The 22,902-nt window shown below is 43.7% G+C and overlaps 1 protein-coding gene across 1 annotated transcript in view; it reads right to left on the minus strand.

Moving 5' to 3' along the window:
- Positions 1-22,902, minus strand: part of LOC124271750 — a 387,369-nt gene that overhangs the window by 52,528 nt on the left and 311,939 nt on the right. The window contains exon 21 of the mRNA XM_046706916.1: positions 8,717-8,862. Coding sequence (XP_046562872.1) covers positions 8,717-8,862 — 146 coding nt within the window. The remainder of the gene's footprint in view (positions 1-8,716; positions 8,863-22,902) is intronic.

Consider the following 22,902-nt stretch of genomic DNA (forward strand, 5'->3'; position numbering starts at 1 on the left):
TGGCTGGTAAGGCCGCCGAAGCCCTGCCCGGCATCCTGGGTAGCATCGTCTCGTGGCTGCTGAGCGCTCTGGCTAAAACTGCCACATGGCTCAGTCAAAACCTGTGGGCAGCCATCGTCGCCGTGGCGGGTTTGGTGTACGTAGCGGCTAAGGAATTTTTAACCAAATGAGCCCCACCCCGACCGCGACCCCGCCAACCACCAGGGCCGTTTTACGATCGATGTGCTGCTGTGCAGGCTGTGGGGGTGACCCCACAGGGGGTGTGGGTTGAACCCTAGGCTCTGGGGGTGGCGCCACTATACCCGTTTCACAGGTCATGGGTGGCGGGACGTGGGGGGTGTTGACATCAAAAATGACTCCCAACTTTTGGTCTGCCGTGGCTATGACTATTTCGTTGTTGTAGCCCACCACTTTTTTTACTCTCAGTTGCATATCGCTCGGAGCCATGTACAGCCCCACGTCGAAGACGTAGTCGACTTTCGACCTGGCGTATTCCAACATGTCTTGGTAGCGTTTGATGGCACTCGGTAGATCAACTGGAGAATTGATAGCATCCTCAACGTTAACAACGAACTGTTTGTGCGCGTCGTAAGCAGTCCCCTTACCCAGGATGTTGGAACGCGTTTGCGTCTGCGCACCCAACAGCTCCCACACGTACGTTCGAATCGAGTCGTTCAACCTGATTACAACGGCACGAGTGAACCCTCTCGACGTGTCCAGCATGAACTTTTTCCAGTCATCCGCTGCCACCTGCTCGAACCTCCAGACTCGGTAATCCTTGCTGTCATTGAAAGCCATGTAACGGTCATCCCACTCGTTCGTTATGAGTTGATGATAGATGATACGACTTGTATCCCCATTCTTTCATCTTCTCGCTGGCTTCCACGAGGGGCATGTTGTGAACGATGGGGATACCCAACCCGTGGTTCGGTCCCGGCAGACGCCAATCCGTCTTCATGTTTAGTTCGAATTCGTTGCAAATACGTTCGTAGGCCCGTCTATCGTACTGGTTGTTTACTGGGTTCCACCCCTTTTCCTGTGGGAGCGGGGCGCTGATCTCTTTAAGGATACGCCTGACCTGGTAGTACACGTGGAACGTGAACACAGACTGACTCAGCGGTCCACGCCGAGTGTCGGTCAATGTCACACCACACCCCGTTGTAACGCACCACACGGCGAAGTTGAGTTGATTCTGCCAGAACTGAATCCGGTTGTTGAACCAAGCGTGAACTACCTTAGCGTTAGTCACCGAAAATTTATACTGGTCGAACACATCTATGAACTGGGCGTCGAAATACAACCCCTCAGCGACCACGATCTTCATGGGTGAGAAATCTATGTCCAGTTTAGGGTAAAACACACCAGGGGAGTACATTTTAAAACTATTATATAATGAGCATATATACTCTAACATGTACATAACACTTCCAGGAATAACGAGCGGTGAGGCTCTTCAGCTGACACACGCGATCGATAACACGTCGGGTCAACTCGAAGTAGCACTGTGTGATATCACCTACCTACCGCGATGGACTAACATCAACGTAAGCAACAATAAGCTGTTCGTCAGTGGCGCCCGTAACCAGATAACTGACGGCTACTACAGCGTGTGCTCTCTAAGCGACGAGGTCTTCAAACCCCTGGGAGCCAAACTCAAGATGAACGACTCATACGGCACAGTGGTGTTAATCAACAACGGAAGAAACTCCTTGAGACTCGGTCAACCATTGGCGAGGACACTCGGTATGCAGCCTGACGAGATAAAACCAACAACTACCGTCACAGGCACGAAGTTACCCGACCTAGTACCGTACCGAGAGCTGTGCATTCATCTCAACCAGGTGAGCACAACGGACAACATTCAAGGGGGTCACCCTTCCACTATACTGAGAGCCGTACCGGTGAAAACAGAGAAATACAACGACGGTAGAACTGAGTCGTTTTCACCGCGGCAGTATAAGAGGTTGTCTCAGGGCAACATACCTGAGCTGATAATATCGGTGTTAGATATAAATCATAATCCCGTGAATATAGGATACCTCAGCATAACGCTGCACATAAAATGACCAGCGCACAAGGCCCCGGAATGAAGTTGAAAAAATGCATCAATGTGGGGATCTCCGACCTCGGGGACACACGCGGATTCGACGACCCCGGAGTAGATGGTAAATTGTACGCCTTGCAGCTTAAAAACAGTATTTACAAACGCGTTGAAGTCCCCTCCATAGGTGGTACTAGCAATCTAAGTGATATAGTAGATACCTCAAGAGCGGTTGTCAACACTCGGTACACCCTAGTCAACACTGATGATAAATGGATGATATACCCATCGTTCGGGGACAAACTGTTCGACTTAGACGATGTTGAGAGCAACGTGACGGCCATCGCCAAAAATAAGCAGTATTCCCTCGTCTTTACCGACGATGACAAGTGGGTGTTGTTACCCGCTAAAGGCGACTGGTTTCTCAATATTAAGCTCGGCTCCCCCTACGTGTTCACGGAGAACAAAGACAACTACCTAAACAAAGTCGTGAACAACGGAACACTGCTCGTGGCTTACGTCCCGGCTCAGAGGCGTAGCGTAGTCATCAGCCCAGTCGCCAGTATGGCAGCCCACATGCTATCGAGTAAACCGGGAGTGCAAGAGGTGACATTGCAGTTGGTGTCTGAATTCGAAGGCGTGGTCAACATCCTGGAGAGTCTACCGGATAATGCCACTCTGATCATCAAAGTATACCTAGGGGAACCATCGCGGGATGAAGCCGAAATCGTGAAGGGGATCAAACTCCGGTGGGGGAAACGACACCAGTATCACGTTTGCACCGTTTACGTGCGGGTGGGTGTCGACTCCAAAACCAGTCTGCAGGGGGTCACCGTGGTCGTGGAAGACACGATATCACTAACCAAGATCTTCCTACCCGACAACATACACTTCATGGGGGTTAAGTGTACCCCTGAACTATTATCAGAAAAACAATTGGAAACTATCTCGTAATAGTATTATAGCAATGATTAGACATCGTCCCAACGCTACGCTAAACGACCTAGGGGACACAGAGGGATTCGATCAGCCTGGTGAGGAAGACACCTTATACATCCTGCACTTGAAAGACAACGTGTATAGGCGGGTGTCGTTATCAGATTTTAAAGAGCCTGAATGGTTACTCAACTTAACCCTCACCTCACCTTATATCTCCTTGAAACAAAATAATACTATCTCCGAGATTAGGAACAAAGGCATGATTATAGGATCGTTCGTTCCGGAATCTAGTGTACAAGTCATACCAATACCAGACCACTCAGGCAACATGCTAGCTTCCAGTGAGCAGGTGAAGACAGAGATCAAATTACTTGATTACCAAGAGGTTTTTAGAAGTGTCGCGGACAACTACACATTCATCATAGACATCTATCTCGGAGATATAAGTTTGACTATTGGCGCATTATTTTCGCATTATAGATGATATGATGATAGGTTGGGAAGACAGGTGTAATAACCAACGTTGCCGTCGTATTAAGGTATCGGGAAACGAACCTTTAGCAAGCCTTGATGGGGTTCGTCTCTTTAATGGAAGTAGAGCTAAGACCCCGCTTTTTTACACGCAAATTAATCTAAGTATTATCAGCTTTAAGTACATTAATCGAAGGTTAAATGAAACCCAATTAAAATATCTTTTGTAATATATATTATAAGATGGGGCTATACCCAGTCGTAGAGGAAGTCGCAAAGACCCTGGAAACCGTAGACGGGTTCCGCTTGAGACAGTTATGTGATGTAAAACGCCAACTAGAACAAGACCGCGACACGCGGAAAGCACTATGTAAGAAGTACCATAGAGCTTTCAATATCGTGGATGGGACTGATACTGCCCTTATGGCAACCAGCATGGGACTAGGGGCGGCAGGTGTTGGGTTGTTAGCCACCATCATGGCCGCACCTATAGTATTAGGCATTGAAATAACAGCTGGGGTGACAGGGGTGTTAGGGTTGGTGCTTAAGTTTGCATCACGCAGACTGCATCGTAAGGCGTTGAAACATGACGAGATCAGGGTTCTAGCCGAAGCAAAGTTAAACACCATAGACGACCATATTTCCACCGCACTCACTGACAATAAAATCTCAGAGGAAGAGTTTCGTTTAGTCCTCTCTGAACTCGCAAAATATCATAGAATGAAACAAGAGATTCGATCCAAGTCTTGTAAAAGCACTACCATCAGCGAAGTTGAGAAAAAAAAGTACATAGAACAGGGGATACAAAAAGCCCAGCAAGCCTTTATTACGAACACCAAAGAGATCATAGGCGATTCACATTAAACTGTTTCATCGATGTCAACGCGACATAGGGTAATCCCAATAGTGTCATAGCGGCACGTGGAGCTATTATAGACGCAGCCCAGCTTTGGATGATGCAATCCCAGGATAGACCCGTTAAACCGAGATACTTCAGCTAAGTCCCCGGTAGCTCAGTCGGTTGAGTGGCTCGGCCTATTATAGTTTGCGTGTGGGGTTCGTATCCCGATGGTGCCTCAACTTTTTATAGGTATATTCACGAAGGGAAATCAGCGGGGGCTCAAAAGTAGTAGATACAATGGTAGCAAGATCTAAGGGCCCGACAAAAGCCTTATTTGTGAAATAAGGCTTTGCAGAGGCTTTTGTTGGACTTGGTCCAGGACTATCATTGTATATACTACTTACGGACACTGCTGAATACATAGTCCCCCCGCTACTCGTTGTGGGGGGGGAGGGGACAAATACAAATAATTGTCATGTCTGACCACTCTCTGAAAGAGCTTTCAGCCGTATGAGCAGTGCAAATTTACACCTATCAAAGGGGTACACATATTGACTACCAGCTGTCAGACTCACTTGTGTTACTGGTGATTGGGTACCTTTGAAAGTGTGGGTTCAAATTCAAGATGGAATCCAACCCAAAAGACTACTTGAATTTATTCTTCACTTCAAGAAAGTGGAATTCTGATTATATAACATACATTACATGTAAACGGTGTTGTGTATTCCCAGAATCAGAGGTTGTTACTGTGACAAGTAGTGGCTTCTTCATGGGAATACTGATGCAGTCATCCTCAACAACAAGTCACAGAAACACTTGGAAGTACACAATGCCATTAAAATACACAATGCCATTTTGGAAAGTGGTCAAATGTAACATATGTTCTATTCGGGATTACACTTTCTCAGTAAGACTTGGAAGTGCTGGTGCTGTAACTGACCAAGCTCTGTGAGCGCTTGAGCCAAAGATCCCATTCCACTGACAAAATAGCTTTGACTACTGGAGAGCTTGAGGGATCTTCTTCTGGATCTTGTTCCACCTGTGGCTTGGCTTCAATGAACTGAAAACATTTAGCAGTCATCCAAACTGACGAAGCAGCAATCTTGTCTGGGCCAGGTTGTCAAATGGACCTTAAGCTTAAATGCAGTTGTTGATGTAAGTTTTGAAGATGATCCCCTTGTCATGTAGAGATTGTGTGAATGTATTCATTAGGTGGGGTGGTAAAAAGCAACACGACTGTAGAAATGCCAAACAGAAGGAATCACCAGTGGTCGAGTAAACCTTCAACTGTGAACCACAGATAGTGCCTGTGCATCAAATGGATCAAGACCTGGAAATAGTCTTCTAGGAGATACAAAGTTACCATGAAGTTCCCTTGAGTGATGAGTTTTCATAAAAGTGAGATGAAGAGCATCCTGAAATGAGGCAGTGTCTCAAGGGCAATCACTTCAATCAAAAGTGGAGCAATTGGGTAGAATGATCTGGACAAGAAGCTGACTCCCCTTGACTGCATGCCTTTGGTTGATTGTTAAAGGATAATTGCCCTTGTGAACTTGGCTAATGGCTTATAATACTGTCCTTTGAACCAAGTAACAGCTGTTCTAAGATGCTTCAGTGAAAGATTAAAGGCACCGACAGTACTTTATCAGACGATAATGTGCACTTTTTGCATTACATCACAATGTAATGCCATTCTAGTCTGCCCCCTCGTAATCGAACAATTTTGCATTACGTCACAATGTAAGTAACATCACGATGCATGTCAGTTGTCATCGCCTCGTACAGCCTCCTACAGTAAACTGCTCCATTGCATCCCGTTTCTTGGTTTGCAGTTGCTTCACGCAGCTAACGTCACTGGTGGACACATTATGTTTATGTTTTCCAACGTTTAAAATGTCTCAATTCGACTCACAAGTTTTCAGCGACACGGTAACGTTCGCAATGTTTACATTCCCACAATGCAATCGTGGAATGTCGCTTGACTACTCAGCTTCATCTGGATGTACTGATCTAAACTTACGTTGATAGTAGAAATGCGACGTTCATATTGCCCCATATGGTTTACGTTAATCACAGATGAAATTAAAACAAGAAGACAAAGTCATCAATATCCCCCGCAATGGCAAAATACTCTTCATGATTATGTCTACTAGTTATGATTATGTCAAATATTTAGGTGTGTATATAGAAAAGTGGAAGGAGAGTATTGAAAGGTTTTTAAAGTTCTGCTCCAGAAAGCAGCACTATCATCAATTTCAGGCTAAGTCAAACTTGTTGCCACGGAAGTGCCAAAAGTATTTTATTCAGAATTCCCAAAACTACCAAAAGGCACCAGTACACCACCAGATCCATGTATGTGCCAAGTTTGGTGAAGAAATATTGAACGGTTTTAGAGTTCAGCTCCGGAAAAGAGCACTACCACAATTTCAGGCTAAGTCAAACTTGTTGCCATGGAAACGCCAAAAATATTCAATTCAGAATTCCAAAACTACCAAAAGCCACCAGTACACCACCAGATCCATGTATGTGCCAAGTTTGGTGAAGAAATATTGAACAGTTTTAGAGTTCTGTTCCGGAAAAGACAAATGTGCAAGGACGGACGCACGACGCGAAACGCTTGAAATATTTTAGTCAATTTTAATACCCCCAGCAAACGCCGCGTTGCGGGGGATAATAATTTAGAAGGATATTCAATCAGAACGTACCCCCTCTCAAACAGTTTATCATTTGTTTTTTCTGGTAACGTTCGTCTTAACGTAGGGGGTAGTCACATCCACAGAACAGCGTGCCAGTTAGCCCTGTGCGAGGATTCTTAATTTAGGTCACCGACACCGTCGTTTGTTTTCTGCCCTTAGATTAATCGTAATTATCCTTAGAAAGTATTCAATTTGGCATCTTAGAAAAGAAATACAGTTCGCTCTACCACCATGTGGATGCAAGCGTCTTCGTGCTTTAACTATAATAGTTCAGGGCGAAAGTGTGCTTTATTACACTATACATGGTGGTAGAGCGAACTGTATTTCTAAATTATATTTCTGATTTCACTATGTTAGTAAAGCCCACTATCTTGCCAGTCCTATCCAGGATTCAGTCCCACAATGCCAGAGTGAGGCACCTGTTGGCCTGCATAACAAGAGTCATCAGAAGATGACAAACACCCCAGGCCCCCACATAGAACTAAGTCTGAATCGTTTTCATGGAAACCCGGGAAAATAAAAATGCCAAAAATCTCCAAGTAGCAAAAGACACCAATTTGGGATCTGCCTCACATATCTGCCAAGTTTTGCTGAAAGATATTGAAAGGTTTTTCGATCTACCACTTCAATTACTTATCTCTGTTGTGCTCTGGAATTACCTAAATCCACCCCTCCTTTTGAGACTAAGTCCAGAAAAGAGAAAGTTGCATGGCATGATGGGTAAACCCAGTGAAAAAAGGGAGGTATGCTCAGCACTGCATACCGCTGTCAACAAAAGTTTGTTATTTAGAAAAAATAATAACTATTTTAAAAACTTTTCAAGGAATTGGAAACCTCTCAGTGAAAATATGCTAGAGTACCCCAAGGAAGACTTACTTCAAGGAATTGGAAACCTCTCCCAGTTTAGGTAATTTTCTGTCAACTACACTTCATATCGAGACGCAATATGATAGCGATTGCTGTGACCCCAACAGAAGTAACGGAGATGTTTATTCAACGGGCTGTTATTTTAGTCAGCTAAGACCGGATTGCAAAGGATTGTTCTCATAGTAAGTTGATTTTGGGGACCATTAGTTTAGTCTGTAATCCGTAATTGAGAGAGTCCAGATTATAAAGCAAGCTTTAATGATAAATTAAGAAAATTTTGCCGAACTCAAAGAGTAGTCCGGATTATGGAGAGAACCGGATTACACAGAGTCAGGATTTGACAGATTCCACTGTATATCAGTCACAAAAAATTGTTAAACAACATATTGAAAGTTTAGTACACTTTCCTAATATGTTGTAGTTTCTTTTTACTTTGTCTAGAGATTGTTTCAATGAGAAAATTTCTGAACAGTCCCTAAAAGTGTTATAAACATTATCATTTGTGTTCAAAAGATGTATACCTTTGTAGGTTGTTGATGGATAAGTCTGAGGGATAAGTCTCTTGAGAAAAATTGAGAAATTGAAAGTATGATTGTTTACAGCTCTCTCGTGTGTTAGCTGGCATCTATTTAGCAGTTGTAGTATGTAGTATGTAGGCTGAAGACAGACTGTTTTGGTGTGGAAGTCATCACATGGAATTTGAAGCCTGATTTATATTTTTTTTACCTGCCCTCTCATACAAGCAATCACGTAGAATTAATGAACATAGAGCATGCTTTTTCTACAGAAATCAGTCTTATGTCCCTTTAACCTTGGTGTGAACCTTTTTATCTACTGACTTTAGACAGCTGTATTCCCAACCTGCATAGTCCTGCATTTCCCTCTTTCACTTCTTTGCCACAGGCCTCATCTTGACGACTGCCAACTTCACCATCCTTCTGTTCCATTACAGGACATGCTCTGAGGGCCTGACCAGGCCCTTCTGTATTGAACTGTACTTGGCCAAACTTAGAAACAGAAGAATGAAAAGAAATCAACATTTAATGTCAGTCAACAGTTGAAACCAGAATAACTGAAATAAAAATTTCTGGTTATAATGTTGGTTACAATCCATCAATTTTTCTGTCGGTTATTTTCTAGATTCTCATGTGGCCTTTGACATGAATATTTTGACAAATTGAGCTGCATGGTTCTTAAATCTACAATATGTTTACTCCTTTCTTTGTTGTTGATCCATACATTCAGCAATATTCCAGCTATGTTACCCAGAACTAGAAAGCTGCCTGCATTAACATGCCAAAAATAGAAGCAACCCTACATCCCTAACATGTCTTAGATGCCCTAAAAGTTTCCCATCAGAAACATGTATCATGGCCATTTTCATTAACCAAATCACTTGACAGCTGACCACCAATATCCATCCATATAACTTTGAAACTTAACCCATTAAGGCCGAGAGCCGCATATATGGGGCAAATTAATCAGCTCCTCTTAGCGAGTGACGCGTTTATGGGGCAGGTAATTGGCAGTTTCTCACAGCGAGAGCCACATATATTCCTCAATAGAAAGCGCCTCTTATTCAGAAAGTGACGCACATGTGTGTCATTACTTTTTTTTTATCTCAAAATATACCTGTTATTTCAACCAATTCAGTAGTACTGAGCAAATATGTGCTTTTCTTACGAGAGGTGCTACCTTTAGTGTCAATCAGAAGAAGTATTTAAAGTGTTTTGATAGCAATTGCTAATCATTATCATAAGCTTATACAGCTTTTGACAAATGAACACATGTCGGCGAGAAAGGGGATTATGATGTTTTGGAAATGGATACTAAAATATTTCTTATGCACATTGATTGAATTAGATGTAATGGTTTAGAGGTTACTGTAGATTATGTTTTGTTCAACTTCCTAATAAATAGGAAACAATATACAAAATTTCAAGGACATACAAAGAATTCAAACACAATAGAATAGTTTGAATTTACTTTTTAGGTATTATTACGTTGTCATGTTTCATATAATGAAATATAATGTATAAACACAAATAATTATACATCCAAGCTCGAATAGATTAGACATAAATTAACTTACTAATTTAAAGCTTACTGAATTGTAACTAGTTATTTTCAATAATCTAAAATTTATAATGATTCCTAATCGAATATCGCGTCTTTGCATCGAATATATATACATGTCAGTGTTATTACAACAATGAAATCTTTTACTACGTTTGTTACAAAACACAGTAAGTTGGTAATTAAAAAAAATCTTAGACATAGACAGAAGTAGTATTACATGTAAACCATACAAAGGTATTTCAAGCATTTTGGTTCAAGCTGTTGAAAGTTTCATGTTGATTTGAATTGCCAGTTTTCTATGCAATTTACATGAGCATTGTGTAAAACATTTGCATTTGATCTCTGTAATTATCAAATCCGGTGTAATTATCACGTGTATCAATGAACTCAGTCTCTATTGATCCATCATCAATAAAAGCTGGATAGTATATCAGTTACGGTATCGATACACATGCGTATAATCATTCAATCAGATTACAGTAATGAGATAACTGAATACCTCTTTCGACCTTGAAATAACAGCCTCCGGTAGAATGCATATGTAGTTACGTCCTTGTTGAAAGGTTTGTCCCGTGACAAGTGTAAAATAAACAGATGCGATGTTGTATCATTGGTCAACTTGCTTTATGGAGTCACACCCTCTCTGTAATGTTTATGCATGCATGCACATCTGTAATCTTATGAACCTAGTTTGCATTCAGTATAAATATAGGCATGCCCATCTTCATAAATATTTGGGGGGATTCAACTGCAAGTTTATACAATATAATAATTCAGTATAGTGTCACTTCATGAATTCTGTAATACGTGTACTTTAGTTTGGATATTCATTCGTATCAAGGTGAAGATTATATTTACATGTACAGCAAACCATTATGTTTTATGTACTAGTTGTGTGCGTAAAATGTATATGAAAATAAATACTATCTCTACTCAATGGTTGGATTTCAATCGCTTTGTTTTACTTATCGAAAAACACTCAAATGTGTTTTCGATCTCTGAGGACAAATAAACTCGCCAAAGACTCTATCTACTCTTATTTGTCTTATGTGCATATTTCATACATCGTTACCAGTGTGTATGTTTACAATACACAAACTGTTACATGATAGCTTTAGTTGATAAAGCTCAAACCTAGCATATCGACTGGTCAACGATATAGCAAATAATCAATCTCTATCTAAGCTGTTGAGTGACCAAACATGCTCTTCAGAAATTTCGCCCACGCTCCATCACCTGTCCTTTCCTCTGTGACAGGTATCTCATGATACGATTGGTCATAGATAACAAATGACCAGCCACTATATTGAACAGTTGAGGTACCAACGCTCTATTCGGGAAATTTGATGATCACTTCTCTATCACGTGACTCTTTGTTTTATGTCTATACAAAGGAATATGTAGTATACATGTTTTATATGTATGTTTGTATGGTCACATATGTTTTCTGCATTAAATCTAGATGAAACAAAGTGCCAAGCTATGAATGTGCTCTATGTTAGTCACAGACTAGTGTAAATAGTACTTTCCTTAAAATAATCTGTATACACTAGAAACATATTGGCAAAAAAGCTAATTTCATAGAAGATCATAAAGTATGCAAGTAAGTTCTTCTTTACAGTATGTCATTGTCATAGATGTTTCGTAAAATTAAACCTCCAGGGGTTCCAGGTGCTGAGTAGTGGAGTGGCTCTCGGGCTTAATGAGTTAAAGTATTATCAATAATGATAATCATTCTTGATTGCCTTATTTCCTGAAACTTGTTTCTGATCCACAGGTTTAACTTGAATAAAAACTTTACAACATCCGTATGTTGTGTTGGCTAACTTCCTCGTGGTCTTCCCAAGTTTGAGTTTGGGAAACTTCACAATTTTTCCCTAGGATACTTTGTGTGAAAATAACTCTGGAATTCCCAGGGGAAGGATGGGTGGGCCTTTACCTAAGTGTTAGAGGTAGTATTCTAAGAATTCTTATCATTGTTGATAATATACTAAGCAGCAAAAGAAACATCAGTTTGGAATTTTCCTTCGCAGAAACGTATACCTGTAAACTCACTAAATGTTTTGATTGTATATTTTTGACAACATCTCCAACTTTACCTGAGCAAACACATTCCTTCCCAAACTCAGAATTGAACCCAAGAAATGGTCTCAAAAACGCAACCTGATCTCGGAGATAGTACAGTGTTTTCCATGTTTTTTTAGCAACTCTTGCTGCAAGTGCTGTTCACAAGGACCAGCCCTATAAAATGCACCCCCAAACCTGGTTCAAACATGCACATTACAACGTCAGCAGGATGCCGCGACTCATAACAAGCACAGAGGAACCAGGCGCTAGGAAGACTTGAAGCTGGCCACACTGCACAAGCCGTTGCCAATCACTTCCAGGTCAACGTCTGGACCATCTCAGGCTGCAGCAACGTTTATGGGCCACCAACACCACAAATGATCGCCCACATACTGGCAGACCAAGGGTTACCACAAGACGACAAGACCGCCATGAAGTGTGACAGCATGTACAGAATCCCTACATGCAGGCATCTGAAACAGCATGCCAGACAGTGGGAACACACGGAAGACCAATCAGTACTGACACAGTACGCCAACATCTTAACAGCGGGAATCTTCATTGTCATAGACCTTACCATTGACTTATCCTCACCCCTCGTCATTGGCGTGAACGTCTACAGTTTGCCCTACAACACCAAAACTGGCGATACAGGCAATGGAGAACTGTTCTGTTCACAGATGGGAGTCGGAACTGCGTGATCAACCACGCCATACCACATTTCGCCAGTCACCGAACAACATTTTCCAGCTTGATAAGGCCCGGCCCATACTGCCAGAGCTACACGGACTTCCTACAGCAGAACAGTGTCAACATTATGCAGTGGCCAGAGTAGTATAGGGAATGGTGGTATGGACTGGTCCCCAAGAGCTCAAATTAAAAATCTGAGCCCTTGAGATGGACCTAATCCGCACCGCTATTGCATAATACCACTGTTTGATGTGCATGTCAGAAAGGAGATACTGACTTTTTGAGCAAGCTATGTGTACAGCTCTCACTCGCTCAACACTATCAGTGGTCCTCGTGGTGTGAAGGTGATGGAACTGGCTGGCTGGCTACACTTGTGTTGATGACCGCGAAACAGTTTATCGTGAATCTTCTCCGATAATAATTTGTTTGGTTTTCGTGAGGAAGGCTTCTCGGGCCTGTTGCCTCCCTTGTTCCACTTACTTTTTTTTCTCGACTTTGCTGAATTCAGAGATTTTATGAGACTTGGTTCGAATGTCTTGTTTCATTCTGTGGTATTTGGCGAGTTCTGAGAGCACCAACCTAAACTCTTCCTCAGATAAGTTACTGTCGGTGAGCGCGGTGGAAATGTGATCTTCTATCGTGTTGAGCTTCCCTTCGGCTAGAACTCTAATTTCGTCGTGTTTCAACGCTTTACGTTGCAGTCTGCGAGATATGTACTAAAGCGCCAATCCCGCTAACCCTACCATTCCTGCTGTTATTTCGATGCCCAACACCACGGGCTGCCACTATGGTGGATAGCAGCCCGACTCGGCCATCGCCTAATCCCATGCCTGTTGCCACCAGGGCAGTGTTGACGCCGGCCCAACGAATTGACGACTCTGTGATATTTTTATGCAGCTCTCACGCCAAGATCGCGATCTTGTTCTAGTTGTCGTTTGATGTCGCATATCTGTTACAAACGGAACCCGTCTACGGTTTCCAGAGTTTTCGCCACTTCATCCACGACCGGGTACAGTCACATTCTATGTGTGTGTATATACTCTCTTACAAAATACTATTTAATTGGTCCTCAGTGAATCGTTGGTGAATATACTTTAAGCTAATAAAATGGAAATGTTTCAAGCATTTTGGTTCAAGCTGTTGAAAGTTTCATGTTGATTTGAATTGCCAGTTTTCTATGCAATTTACATGAGCATTGTGTAAAACATTTGCATTTGATCTCTGTAATTATCAAATCCGGTGTAATTATCACGTGTATCAATGAACTCAGTCTCTATTGATCCATCGTCAATAAAAGCTGGATAGTATATCAGTTACGGTATTGATACACATGCGTATAATCATTCAATCAGATTACAGTAGTGAGATAACTGAATACCTCTTTCGACCTTGAAATAACAGCCTCCGGTAGAATGCATATGTAGTTACGTCCTTGTTGAAAGGTTTGTCCCGTGACAAGTGTAAAATAAACAGATGCGATGTTGTATCATTGGTCAACTTGCTTTATGGAGTCACACCCTCTCTGTAATGTTTATGCATGCATGCACATCTGTAATCTTATGAACCTCGTTTGCATTCAGTATAAATATAGGCGAGCCCATCTTCATAAATATTTGGGGGGATTCAACTGCAAGTTTATACAATATAATAATTCAGTATAGTGTCACTTCATGAATTCTGTAATACGTGGTACTTTAGTTTGGATATTCATTCAGATCAAGGTGAAGATTATATTTACATGTACAGCAAACCATTATGTTTTATGTACTAGTTGTGTCGCGTAAAATGTATATGAAAATAAATACTATCTCTACTCTATGGTTGGATTTCAATCGCTTTGTTTTACTTATCGAAAAACACTCAAATGTGTTTTCGATCTCTGAGGACAAATAAACTCGCCAAAGACTCTATCTACTCTTATTTGTCTTATGTGCATATTTCATACATCGTTACCAGTGTGTATGTTTACAACACACAAACTGTTACATGATAGCTTTAGTTGATAAAGCTCAAACCTAGCATATCGACTGGTCAACGATATAGCAAATAATCAATCTCTATCTAAGCTGTTGAGTGACTAAACATGCTCTTCAGAAATTTCGCCCACGCTCCATCACCTGTCCTTTCCTCTGTGACAGGTATCTCATGATACGATTGGTCATAGATAACAAATGACCAGCCACTATATTGAACAGTTGAGGTACCGAACGTTCTATTCGGGAAATTTGATGACGCCCTATCACGTGACTCTTTGTTTTATGTCTATACAAAGGAATATGTAGTATACATGTTTTATATGTATGTTTGTATGGTCACATATGTTTTCTGCATTAAATCTAGATGAAACAAAGTGCCAAGCTATGAATGTGCTCTATGTTAGTCACAGACTAGTGTAATAGTACTTTCCTTAAAATAATCTGTATACACTAGAAACATATTGGCAAAAAAGCTAATTTCATAGAAGATCATAAAGTATGCAAGTAAGTTCTTCTTTACAGTATGTCATTGTCATAGATGTTTCGTAAAATTAAACCTCCAGGGGTTCCAGGTGCTGAGTAGTGGAGTGGCTCTCGGGCTTAATGAGTTAAAGTATTATCAATAATGATAATCATTCTTGATTGCCTTATTTCCTGAAACTTGTTTCTGATCCACAGGTTTAACTTGAATAAAAACTTTACAACATCCGTATGTTGTGTTGGCTAACTTCCTCGTGGTCTTCCCAAGTTCTCTCAGAAGGAGTTTGGGAAACTTCACAATTTTTCCCTAGGATACTTTGTGTGAAAATAACTCTGGAATTCCCAGGGGAAGGATGGGTGGGCCTTTACCTAAGTGTTAGAGGTAGTATTCTAAGAATTCTTATCATTGTTGATAATATACTAAGCAGCAAAAGAAACATCAGTTTGGAATTTTCCTTCGCAGAAACGTATACCTGTAAACTCACTAAATGTTTTGATTGTATATTTTTGACAACATCTCCAACTTTACCTGAGCAAACACATTCCTTCCCAAACTCAGAATTGAACCCAAGAAATGGTCTCAAAAACGCAACCTGATCTCGGAGATAGTACAGTGTTTTCCATGTTTTTTTAGCAACTCTTGCTGCATCGCATGCTGTTCACAAGGACCAGCCCTATAAAATGCACCCCCAAACCTGGTTCAAACATGCACATTACAACGTCAGCAGGATGCCGCGACTCATAACAAGCACAGAGGAACCAGGCTCTAGGAAGACTTGAAGCTGGCCACACTGCACAAGCCGTTGCCAATCACTTCCAGGTCAACGTCTGGACCATCTCAGGCTGCAGCAACGTTTATGGGCCACCAACACCACAAATGATCGCCCACATACTGGCAGACCAAGGGTTACCACAAGACGACAAGACCGCCATGAAGTGTGACAGCATGTACAGAATCCCTACATGCAGGCATCTGAAACAGCATGCCAGACAGTGGGAACACACGGAAGACCAATCAGTACTGACACAGTACGTCAACATCTTAACAGCGGAATCTTCATTGTCATAGACCTTACCATTGACCTATCCTCACCCCTCGTCATTGGCGTGAACATGTACAGTTTGCCCTACAACACCAAAACTGGCGATACAGGCAATGGAGAACTGTTCTGTTCACAGATGGGAGTCGGAACTGCGTATCAACCACGCCATACCACATTTCGCCAGTCACCGGAACAACATTTTCCAGCTTGATAAGGCCCGGGCCCATACTGCCAGAGCTACACGGGACTTCCTACAGCAGAACGGTGTCAACATTATGCAGTGGCCAGAGTAGTATAGGGAATGGTGGTACGGGACCAGGTCCCCACAAGAGCTCAAATTAAAAATCTGAGCCCTTGAGATGGACCTAATCCGTACCGCTATTGCATAATACCACTGTTTGATGTGCATGTCAGAAAGGAGATACTGACTTTTTGAGCAAGCTATGTGTACAGCTCTCACTCGCTCAACACTATCAGTGGTCCTCGTGGTGTGAAGGTGATGGAACTGGCTGGCTGGCTACACTTGTGTTGATGACCGCGAAACAGTTTATCGTGAATCTTCTCCGATAATAATTTGTTTGGTTTTCGTGAGGAAGGCTTCTCGGGCCTGTTGCCTCCCTTGTTCCACTTACTTTTTTTTCTCGACTTTGCTGAATTCAGAGATTTTATGAGACTTGGTTCGAATGTCTTGTTTCATTCTGTGGTATTTGGCGAGTTCTGAGAGCACCAACCTAAACTCTTCCTCAGATAAGTTACTGTCGGTGAGCGCGGTGGAAATGTGATCTTCTATCGTGTTGAGCTTCGCTTCGGCTAGAACTCTAATTTCGTCGTGTTTCAACGCTTTACGTTGCAGTCTGCGAGATATGTACTAAAGCGCCAATCCCGCTAACCCTACCATTCCTGCTGTTATTTCGATGCCCAACACCACGGGCGCGGCCACTATGGTGGATAGCAGCCCGACTCCCGCTGCGCCTAATCCCATGCCTGTTGCCACCAGGGCAGTGTTGACGCCGTCCACGTAATTGACGACTCTGTGATATTTTTTATGCAGCGCTCTACGCGCATCGCGATCTTGTTCTAGTTGTCGTTTGATGTCGCATATCTGTTGCAAACGGAACCCGTCTACGGTTTCCAGAGTTTTCGCCACTTCATCCACGACCGGGTACAGTCACATTCTATGTGTGTGTATATACTCTCTTACAAAATACTATTTAATTGGTCCTCAGTGAATCGTTGGTGAATATACTTTAAGCTAATAAAATGGAAATGTTCGGATGGAAATGGAAATGGCCTCAAATGTAATGGTGTGTCCATCCTGAAAAACATTGACTCTAGCGAGGTTTGTGGTGGGGACTGTTCCTGGTTGTACGTAAATACGACAGCGTCGATTTTCATGGATTTTATACCAGCGTATGTATAATGCATCCAGAAGTTGTACTTTTTGCCTGGGGGCATCTCTGAGAAAAACTTCGATAATAAGGGTAGAACATTGTATCGTACGTACCCACGAGCCTGGTGCTGTGAGAAAGTTTTTTCAGATACATCCATTGTTTTCCTAATTCCTGATGGGCGACCAGCATGTAACCCTTTTGATCTGGCAGTGGTGTAGCGTAAAATGCATTTTCCTCGAATGGAATAAACCAGTCCAGTAGAACCCCTTTGTTTTTTAGTTCGAGGACATTACGATCCTCATCTGTGATAAGATAGGGATAGGTGAGGACCAAGTTAATTATCCAGTTCAACTGAGATTCGAAGACGACTTCTCGTCGTTTGTACACGTTGTTTTGTAAGTGCAACACGTACAAGGCGTTTTCCGTACCGGGTTTGTCGAATCCTCGCATGTCCCCGAGATCGGAGAACACGATGGTGGCTTGCGGAGTCAATTGGTTTTCGGATAATTTCTCGAATGTGCACTTCAAGCACATGAAATGTATGTTGTCGGGTAGGAAAATTTTGGCAATATCGTGTCTTCCACGGTGACAGTGACTCCCTGCAGGCTGGTGTACGCGTTCGCGTTCACCACAACGTAAACGGAGCAAACGTGGTGTTGTAATTTCTTAGACCACCAGAGTTTCATCCCTCTCACGATTTCAACTTCGCGCGATGGAGATGGTGGTTCGCCTAGGAAGACTTGGATGATCAGCGTGGAATTGGCCGGTAGATTTTTCCATGATGTCTTTCAATTCGTCGAATCCCGTCACCATCTGCAAACTTGCGCTTTGCGTCCTGGGTTTCCCGGATAGCACGTGTGCTAATTCATTTTATGGCGAGCTGGCTGAGATCATCACGCGCGCCTTGGCGTCGGGATGTAAGCCAAGAGCATTATTCCCTCGTTCAGGACTTTCCGTAAAAACGAGTTGAGAGCCGAACGTGATGTTGATGATCCAGTCAATTCGAGAGGGCACGAGGACCCATTTGTTGTCGTCGGTGAGCATGAAAGTGTAAGGCGCGTTTCGAGCGACGACCGTGGTCTCGACATCGCTCAGATCGAACAGCTTGCCACGGAAGGCCCTGGATATCGGCCCACTCGCCTCTCTTCATTGGCGGACAAGGTCGTGCCGCTCGTTGTTGACCGCTCCTTCGGTGTCGACGAATCTCTTTAGGGCTTTGATGCAGTTGTCGGATCCACTGCTGCCTTTGGTGGCGGCACTTCAAAGCGCTTTGTAAATGTTGTTTTTCAGTTGTAATGCGCATAGCTCTTGCCCTCGATTCCAGGCTCGTCGAATCCGCTGCGGTGTCTCCGGAGGTCGGAGAACGCGATGGTATGACATTTTCCCAGTCGCATGGTCGCTCCTCGACCAAGCTTTGGTCATTGTCTTTTCGCGTAGGTGCAGAGTCATGCTCAGGTATCCTATATTGACTGGATTATGTTTAATGTCTAAAACCGATATTTTTAATTCCGTGATGGTGCCCTGCCTTAATTTCTTATACTGCTGCGAATTTAAAAACGATTCGGTTCTGCCGTCGTTGTACTTTTCCGATTTCACCGGCACAGCTCTCAGCAGCGTCAAAGGTCGTTCGCCTTGAACGTTGTCGGTCGTGCTCAGCTGATCGTGATGAACGCACAGTTCGCGGTATGGAACGAGATCGGGTAATTTCGTGCCAGTCACGGTGGTTTCCGGTGGTATTACGTTCGACGTAAACCCGAGCGTTTTACTCAACAGCCGGCTGAGTCTCAAAGTGTTTTCTCCGTTGTTGACCAACACGACCGTGCCGTTGGAGTCGTTCATTTTGAGTTCGACTTCCACGGGTTTGAGTCATTGAGCGAGCACACGCTGTAGTAGCCGTATGTTAATTGGTTGCAGTCGTCGTTGACGAACAGCCAGTAAGTGTTTCCGCCGATGTTGGTCCATTGCGGATAGTATGTGATGTCGCAAAGCCCGACTTCAAGCTGACCCGACGTGTTGTCGATGGCGTGCTTCATTTGAATGGACTTGCCGCTCGTGATTCCCGGGAAGCGTTGCGTACATATTGAAAAAGTAAACACGTATACTATATAACAAACAATTCAATATGTACAAACCGAGAAACATTCTTGGTCAACATCCCAAAAGCGATGATATAATACGCTATGAAAAGACGCGATCTCGAAGTCAACTATGTGTTCGGCGTGGATGTACATGGCTCCCACTGAGTGATTCGATTCATCAAAACCGAGTGGTTTCGGTAACAACAACGCGAAAACATTACCGCTCGATGCAGCTTTGAACCCGCAATTCAATAACGCGAAAAGTTACCGCATAACGAACGGGGAATCGTGGCACCGGCACCGGAAAGTAGAACCAACACCACGACGGGCAGCAGCAGCGGCAGCTGCCTCCCATTTGGCAGGTAAACAATCAATTTCCGCGCCGATCATGCCATCGTGGTGTGGTCGACGGGGTGCCTGAAAGACGGCATTAAGTGGCTGGACATGCTGGAAGGCTACTAACACGTTCCACCACATCGTCATCCTCTGCCCGACTTCACGGGTAAACAAGACGTGCGATGCAGCGAGAGAGTGGGTGATGACAGACCCGACGTGCACAAAATCGATCCTGGAACTTCGCCTGCAGGACTGGTTGGCGCGGCGTTTTCACAACAAGCTGAAAGGAGAATCAACGTTGTTCATCCTGGATGAATGCAGCGCCCGACAAGGAGATGGTTAAAAAGCGACGCCAGCTGTCGCATTGGCCTTCGGGTCGACACACAAAGCACAGCGGTTGGGTGCTGACTCAGAAATTCAACTCGGTGCTGAAAGATTCTCACGGGGAACAGACGCAAAAGATGGGTCGCCTCTGTTTCACTGCAAGGGACAGGGATTCGTCTCGAGGAGTGCTTGCAAGAAAATCCACATGATCCCGAGCAAACAAGAACGAACGAGTGAAGAAACAGCTCAGCCAAAACGAACACACACCAAACTCCTGCTAAAACCCACCAACCCAGTAGAGTACAAAGTCTGCTAGCTTAAGCAAACTTCTAGCAAACTTTTAAGCAAAATCCTAGCAGACATAAGCAAAACTTAAGCAAAATCCTAGCAAACTTAAGCAAAATAAGCAAATCCTAGCAAACTTAAGCAAATCTTAGCAAACTTAAGCAAAACTTAAGCAAATCCTAGCAAACTTAAAGCATCCTAGCAAACGTAAGCAAATCCTGGCAAACTTAGAGCACAGTCCTATGGCTTAAGCAAATTTGGCAAACTTAATTCAACTTAAGCAACCAGTAAAGTGCTTAAAACAGGCTCACAAAAGGCGAAGCAAACAATAGCACCGCAATCCTATGCAGTTTTAGCAGACTTCTAGTTGGCTTTAGCATTTCTACGCATACTTCAAGCCAAGAAAGATCATGATGTTTGAGACACTGTTGTAATGACACTTTGTCATCTCACTGGTCCTTTTTGTTCTAATTTCAAAGGTACTTCCAGATCAGATGTATCCTGAAAGAAATCAGCACCCGATTCCTCAAGACACGGGCGCGGGAATGTCGTAAACAATCCATAATGATCGACGCGTATGCATTTAACGCTGCTTTATGGTGAATTCTAACTAGATCCTCAAGACGGGGTCGATTACGCTTTGCGGGTCTAAACCACGGTTTGGGCATTCCCATCGTTCACAACATGTCTCTCACAAAAGCAAGCAAACTGCTTGTGAAAGATTGGGGTTACAAGTCCTATCATTACGTCAAGACGAACGAGTGGAACGACGACGACTACATGGCTTTCGACGACAGCAAGGATTACCGTGTTTGGAGGTTTGAGCAGGGACCCGCGGACAAAGCAAAAATGTTTATGCTGGACACTTCGAAAGTGTTTACTCGTGCTGGTGTCGTCAAATTGAATGATTCGAACTTACGTGTGGGCCGTGCTGGGCACGCAGTCGCAAACGCGTTCCAGCATCGTGGGTCATGAAGGGACGGATTACGACGCGCAGAAACAGTTCGTGGTCAACATCGAGGACGCCATCGCAAGACCGGTCGATCTGACGAGTGCCATCATACGCTAAGAAAAGACACTAGAATATGACCGGTCGAAAGTCGACTATGTGTTCGGCGCGGAACTGTACATGGCTCCGAGCGACATGCAACTGAGGAGGAACCGAGTGGTGGGTAACAACAACGAAATCATTATCCGACCGCTGATCAAAAGCTTGGCTTGAACCTGGAAGTCAATAACGCGAGTTGAGTTGTGCCGCACTACGAAACGGGAATCGTGGCACCGGCACCGAAAGTAGAACCAACACCACGACAGCAGCAGCAGCAGCTGCCTCCGCACATGCAGGCAAACAAACATGTCGACCGCAAAACGGCTCTGGTGGTCGGCAGGATCGCTGTCGGACTGTGTCTCATTTGGTTAAAAATTCCTTAGCCGTGACGTACACCAGACCCGCCACAGCGACGACTAACGCCCACAGGTTTTGACCGAGCCACGTGACGGTTTTGGATAAGAAACCTAGCAACCAGGACACGATGCTGCCCAAGATACCAGGCAGCGCTTCAGCGGCTTTGCCAGCCAGTTTCGCCAGGGCTTCGCCGAGCGATTTCAACTGGTTTTTTTATCCACCTTCTTTGGGTGCTGGTGGTGTGCCTCCACCGCCCGTCAGCGATACAACCAGGGTCGATACGATGAAGCCCAAAGCCATGAGGCATTTCTCTCGGATCGCTGGCGGTGCTAGCATCACCGAGTTTGTTCCTTGCGTTTTGCAGATCTTGGACGACCTTCGGGGCAAGTTTTGTTTTGGGTCGTACGCCACCGCTGTAATCTCGCAGGTTTAGTTTGCCGCGTATCAGTTGACTAACACCACGGCGACTGCCTAGCGTTGACAGGGTTTGTTCATGAGATCGACCTCCGGATGAGCTTTCAATCGCAGCGTCCCTTCCTTGTCAATTTTGAACTTCGGATAGTCGCGACCCAATGGTTCGACGTAATTTTTATCACGTTTTAGGGCATCGTAATAATCGTCCACGGTCTGCTTTAAAAGCTCTTTGCCCACGATGTCACCCATGAACGAGGTGTCCATGGCTGCTGCATCGTCGTTGGAGTCCACCAACAACAAACGCGCAATCGTGCACAACCTGGGTCGCCCTATCGTCAAGAAAACCACCATCAAAATCAGTGGGAACGAGGTGCTGAGCATCGACGACAGCAGCTTTTTTTACTGTTACTCAGACCTCTGGAGAACCCCAAACGAACATGATGACATGGCGTATCAAGGACTTTGTTGGGATAACTACC

Source organism: Haliotis rubra, unplaced genomic scaffold (genome assembly GCF_003918875.1).
Source record: "Haliotis rubra isolate DU_JTF1 unplaced genomic scaffold, ASM391887v1 Scf163, whole genome shotgun sequence".
Taxonomy (NCBI): Eukaryota; Metazoa; Mollusca; class Gastropoda; order Lepetellida; family Haliotidae; genus Haliotis; species Haliotis rubra.